This window comes from Ochotona princeps, chromosome 2, assembly GCF_030435755.1.
Source record: "Ochotona princeps isolate mOchPri1 chromosome 2, mOchPri1.hap1, whole genome shotgun sequence".
Classification (NCBI taxonomy): domain Eukaryota; kingdom Metazoa; phylum Chordata; class Mammalia; order Lagomorpha; family Ochotonidae; genus Ochotona; species Ochotona princeps.
In genome coordinates, this window is record NC_080833.1 from 13,015,088 (window position 1) to 13,020,602 (window position 5,515).

A 5,515-nucleotide genomic window follows, 5' to 3' on the forward strand; every position below is an offset into this window, starting at 1 on the left:
CCCTGAGGAGCAGACCAGAGCACAGTAGGGGTGGGGACTCTGCAGGCGGCTGTGGGCAGGGCTGTGGTGGTGGGAAGGCGGGGGCGGGGCCTTCTTTTTCTAGGACATGTGTGTCACCTGCCTGCTGCCCAGGGCCATTGCCTGGGCACTACCCTGCCAGCGTGCACAGCAGCGTGAAGCTGGGGCCTGCTTCCCAGAACCTGCAGAGCACCCCACACGCCTTTGGAGACCTATGTCGCTGGCCCCCCAGAATCCAGGGCATGGCAGATGGAGCACAGGCCAACCACAAAGGGTTCAGGAAGAAGGTGCTGGCTAGACACCCAAGCCCTGCGACCTCTTCGCCTCTGAGAGCCACCAGGTAGGTGCCTGCGGATAGGACAGGATGGAGGTAGGGGGGAGATTGGCTCCTGGGATCTATTTGTTTAGAAAGCAGCACTCTTAATTCGAGACATATGCCGAGACAGCCTCTCTGGTTTCCAGTTGGGCCTTGGGGATCATGGAGTTAGCTCTCGGAGGACGCCTGAGGCCCAGAGAGGCTCAGCCATCTGTCCATGGTCACTCAGCATTTGGGATGCAGGACAGCCCACCTCCCAGGTTTCTGAGCTCTGGGTTCAAGACCCAGCTCCAGGCTGTGTCATGTGACTCTCTGTCCCAGGGTTCCCTGGCATGTGGAAGATAGAATGAAGGGAGGGGGTTACATTGAAGAGACTCCAATCCAAGACAGTGGCACCCTGTCTTGGAAGTAGGGTGGGAAGGAAGGAGGCTCGGGCCTCCTAGCTGTGCCAGCCTGGGGTGTGTCGCTGCAGGAGGAGCAGAGCAGGTGCAGAGTGCTAATCACAGGGCTGGGGCGGCATCAACCAGGGCATCAGGGGACAGCGTGGATGGCACCTATAAAGAGGCCGGGGTGGAGCCATGGGCCGGGACCACACAGGTGCAGGGGACAGGCTGAGGTTCTGGGCTTCCCCCTCTGTCAGGACCAGCATGGGCATGAAGAAGTTCCTCGCCATCAGCATTCTGGCCAGCAGCGGTGAGTCCAGGCCTGGCACAGACTCTTCCTTTGTGCCAGCCAGTCTTTTTCCAATGACCCTGGGCGGATGCGTGTGATTGTCCCATTGTCCCTCCTAGACACCACGGGCTAGTCCCATCCTCTGCCTAGGCCTCCACTTGCCCATCCTCCTCACCCCCAGGGCTGCTGATTCCTGGGCCGCCTGTAAACATGCCAGGGGCCCGTGGCATTTACGAGCCTTGAGGAGCAGGGCAGCAGGGCTGAGCAAACATCGTAAACCTGTCGGCTGGTGTCGGCTGGTGTCGGCTGGTGTTGGCTGGTGTTTGTGTACACAACATGCGCGCTGCTGTGTATGTGTCTGCGACGGGGTTAATGAGTTTGTGTAGGGAGCTGCACGCGTCTGTGTGTGGGTGGGTGTGAGCACCCAGGGATGTGTGTGTGTCAGGGTTGGCACCTGAAGGTGTATACCACCCTTGCCTCTTGGTGTGTCATCCTGAGCGTGCACCCAGTTCTGGCCATGGATGGGGTGCATGTTAAGAGGGAGACAGTACATGAGGCTTCAGGTAGGTGGTGGGAGGGTGGGGACTCTCTGCAGAGCTGGTCCCAAGGATCTGGTGCAACTGCCCCACAGGACTATGGAGGCACAAGTCCAACCCCCCAACACACACCGCCATGTTCAGGCAGCAGGTGCTTCAGCTGTGGGCATCATCATAGAAGTTTTCTCAGGCTTCTCATGCCAACTTGACAAACACCCCACAACAAGGACAAGAAACAAAGGGCATCCAGGCAAAATGATCTGCTCCTCAGAAAACCATGGCCTGAGCTCTGCCCACACCACTGGATACAGTCAGAACCTTTGGCTGGACCAAGTAGAGCAGTGAGCTCCAAGGGGAGCCGTATGTTGCGTGTGGGGGATGCGTGGAGGAAGGATGTGTGGGGTGCGTGAACAGACCAGGCATGCGTGGAGGGACAGAGGAACCCAGGACCCTGGGCCTGGCCGGACCCCCTCTCATGGTCATGACTGTGATTCTCATTTTGCAGATGGGAAATCTGAACCCCGGGAGGGCTTCATGACTGGCCCAGATATGTGTGACTAAGGGTCTCCATACACAGGCCTGTGGGGTGGTGAGGAAGTAAGGCAGAGGAGCCTTGGCGTTCTGTGGAGCCTCCCGTGTCTAATACCCCCCAGCTTCCTTCCTTTGCTGGTACATTTCCTCATTGGAGCAGAGGCAGGGGAGCCAGGGAGAGCCAGAGCAGGGCACTGAGCCATGCATACCACCCTGGACACAGCTGGACAGGACTTCATCGTGACCTGGTTAGCATCCCAGCTCAGGGCATCAAAGTCCTGGGTTCCTAATCACTTGCATCCATTCAATGGGACTACTCCTGCTGGTGCTGTGTGGTGTGGTGGTTCCACCCTGACATGGACAGTGGGTGCCAACCTCAGAGCCTCGGTGAACCCTAAGCCCAGGAGGACCCAGTCCAGGGGAGGACAAAGGAGTACATGTCCCTGGGGTGGGCAGAGCTAGCAGGTGCTGCATATGTGTGTCTTCCAACCTGTAGCAGGTATGGGCCTAAAACACCCAGGCTTCATGCAGTGGCCACAGCCCTGAATGTTTTCTGGGTTCATTCTGAGACACCCCAACTCCGGACCATGGTGGGGACCTCAAGTCCTTGTGAGGACAGAGGCCAGGAAGCAAGAGGGAAAACGCAGACTTCAATCCCTGTGGTTCATAGCAGCACTGGCATTTGCAACGTCCCTTCCACCATGCCAGGCACATGGGCAGTTCCCCCGGAGGTGTGGATAAACCCGTGGCAGAGGGCAACCTGATGTTGAGCAAGTTACTGAGTGCTCCGGGCTTCGGTCTTCTTGTCTATGAAATGGGCTGACAGCAGCATTCAGAGAGATGCAGTGGGTATCCAACGAGTCTGTGCAGGGCAAGGCTCAGCCCAGCATCTGACATGAAGCTGCCAGGACCATCCCCCAATGGCACATCATAGGAGTCCTCTTCCTTTGTTCTGCTGCCCTCCCTTCTCCTGCCTCCCTTTTCCACCCCCAACACTCAGGCCTGGCTCTGGATAGCAGCCGTCACCCATGGGTTGGGTGCTCACATGTCCCTTGGTTCTCTCGCAGTTCTGTCCGCTGCCGACGGCAGCCTGCTCAATCTCAAGGCCATGGTGGAATGCATCACAGGCAGAAATGCCATCCTGTCCTTCGTGGGCTATGGCTGCTACTGTGGGCTGGGTGGCCGCGGGCAGCCCATGGATGAGGTGGACTGGTAGGTACCTGGGACCTGACGCAGGGTGGGATGAGGAGGACAATGGGACTTGCTGGAAGAGTTAGTAGCCAGGAACTGAACGGTGGCCATGGCCTCTGCACCCGTCTCGGCCACTTCCTGTTGCCCATCTCCAGGCTCCTGGTCGTGGAAGCATCTCTCTCCACCCCCTCCCCAGCAAAGGACCTTTGACCTGACACAGACACACAGGGCAGTGACGGTCACCGGCTGCCTCTGTATAGAGACAAGGGCTGTGAGGACTGCCCCCAGTGGGGCAGGGAGCTCTGGAGGGCAGGCATGCCTTCTCCACCAGACTGGACGTCAGCTCCTATCTTCCCAGCAGCGAGTCTGGCCTCGCCGAGAGCCTGCTAGACACATGTAGATTCACTGCTTTGGCCCCTGTAGAGGCAAGGGGCTGGCCATACTGCCCTGCTTCCTGTCCTCCATCCTCCCATGGCCTGCTAACCCTCAGACCTGCACCCCTCCCTGGAATCAGGCACATCCCAGTGTGGTGAGCCAAGCTCCCCTCCAGCCTGGTTGCTTGCTGGACCACTCCTCCCTCCCTGGGGTACATCCGGGACTCTGAATCAACAAGGCGGGAGCCCTGAGACAGAGAGAAGAGGAGCGATCACAGACAAGTACCCGTGTGACCTCAGACTCGTGATTCTCTCAGCCTCCATCTAAAGGCCGGGTGGTCAGGGGCTTGGACGTGATGAGTGGGGACTGCACCTGCCCGTCCCCCCTTTGCTGCCCCCAGGTGCTGCCATGCCCATGACTGCTGCTACCAGAAGGTCTTTGACCAGGGCTGCCGTCCCTACGTGGACCATTATGACTACACAATCGAGAACGGCACGGAGATCGTCTGCAGTGAGTACCTGCCCGGCAGGCTGGCAGGGCACAGACAGGGCAGGAACTGGCAGCCCTGCCATCCTGTTAGAACACAGAGTGCTCACTGAATGCTGCTTTAAGTATTAGCAGGTCCCAGCTGTGGCACGGGACACACACACACATACCAAAACACCAACTGTTACTATTGAGTTAATGTTAGCATACAATTACAAATTAGCAATTAGTATCAGGGTTCCTGTCCCCTAGTCCTTTACCAGGGACTCCCTCTGGGACCCGTCACCTCTCAGCGTGAGACAGAGGCGCACAGCTGGGGCAGAGAGCAGGAAGACTGCTCCAGGGCAGGGGTGCCGTTTCCTGGGTAACACCCCACCCCTTTCCTAACCGCTTCTCCAGTCTCAGCCTGCACAGGGTCACCTGTAGGGCTTGTGACAGCCCTGACAACAGCCTGGGATGGGGACCTAGGGAGGGGAGGCAGTGCTGAGGCCTCTGGCCCAAGTACCCTGCAGAGGCCAGTGGGCTCCCAGGGACTGTGTGCTGCTCTCTGTCCCCAACTCCTTCACCCACAGCTTGTGCCACCCCCTACAGGTGAGCTCAACGAGACAGAGTGTGACAAGCAGACGTGCGAGTGTGACAGGAGCGTGGTTATGTGCCTGCAGAAGCAGACCTACAGGGATCAGTACCGTGGCTACCTCAACATCTACTGCCAAGGCCCCACGCCCAACTGCAGCATCTATGACCCACCCCCTGAGGAGATGGCCTGCGGGCCAGGCTACCTGCCGGCTCCAGCCTCTTTCTAGCCCCAGTCAGGTCTGTCTGGAGAGGAGAGGGGGCCGGAGGTGCTGGCCGGGGAGCAGACGGAATGAGCAAGTCTAGGATTCAGGGAGACCCAGGCGCTGACACTGACCGCGGCTCTGAGTCCAGCACCTGGGGTGGCCGCATCCTTGCCTCTGTTGCTGGGCATGGTGGGAGGTGTGGAGCAGTGCGGGGGTCTCTCCTGGGGGTTTCGGGAAGCAAAGCCTGAGAGAAGGGATGGGGCTTCTACTGCCAGCCCTTCTCCCAACTGCCATTTCAGGTACAAAACCTGGAGTCCAGGCAGGAAGAGCATGGGTGTAGGGCTGGGTCCTGGGGGTCCAAGCTGACCCTCAGGGTAGCTCCGTGCACAGCAGATGACCTCGCCTGGTCTTCATCTGGGTGGCACTGGAAGGCACGAGACCCAGCAGGATGTGTTACCACTCTTGCTAGCCAGAATGTCTCTGAGCAGGCTCCTGGGCCCTGAGGAGCCGTGTGCCTAGAGACTGCCCTGTGCGCAGGGACCAGGGAGGGCACCTGCTCAGATACAGCCTCCGACCCCCACAGGGCTCTCCCTTGCACCTGCTGACCCCCA

The 5,515-nt window shown here is 59.1% G+C and overlaps 1 protein-coding gene across 1 annotated transcript; it reads left to right on the top strand.

The window, feature by feature from the left end:
- The first annotated feature begins 260 nt into the window (after nt 1–260).
- On the top strand, nt 261–4,928 carry PLA2G2F (phospholipase A2 group IIF). The gene is made up of 5 exons (XM_004592409.2): nt 261–358; nt 975–1,027; nt 3,141–3,285; nt 4,040–4,149; nt 4,717–4,928. Exons 1-5 carry the CDS (start codon nt 261–263, stop codon nt 4,926–4,928), a joined length of 618 nt encoding a protein of 205 aa, XP_004592466.2.
- The last annotated feature ends 587 nt before the right edge of the window (nt 4,929–5,515 follow it).

Coding starts and splice junctions, on each gene's coding strand:
- PLA2G2F (XM_004592409.2), top strand. CDS start 261: ATGGCAGATGGAGCACAGGCCAACCACAAAGGGTTCAGGAAGAAGGTG. Junction 3,286..4,039: donor CCCATGGATGAGGTGGACTG/GTAGGTACCTGG, acceptor TGCTGCCCCCAG/GTGCTGCCATGCCCATGACT. Junction 4,150..4,716: donor CGGCACGGAGATCGTCTGCA/GTGAGTACCTGC, acceptor CACCCCCTACAG/GTGAGCTCAACGAGACAGAG.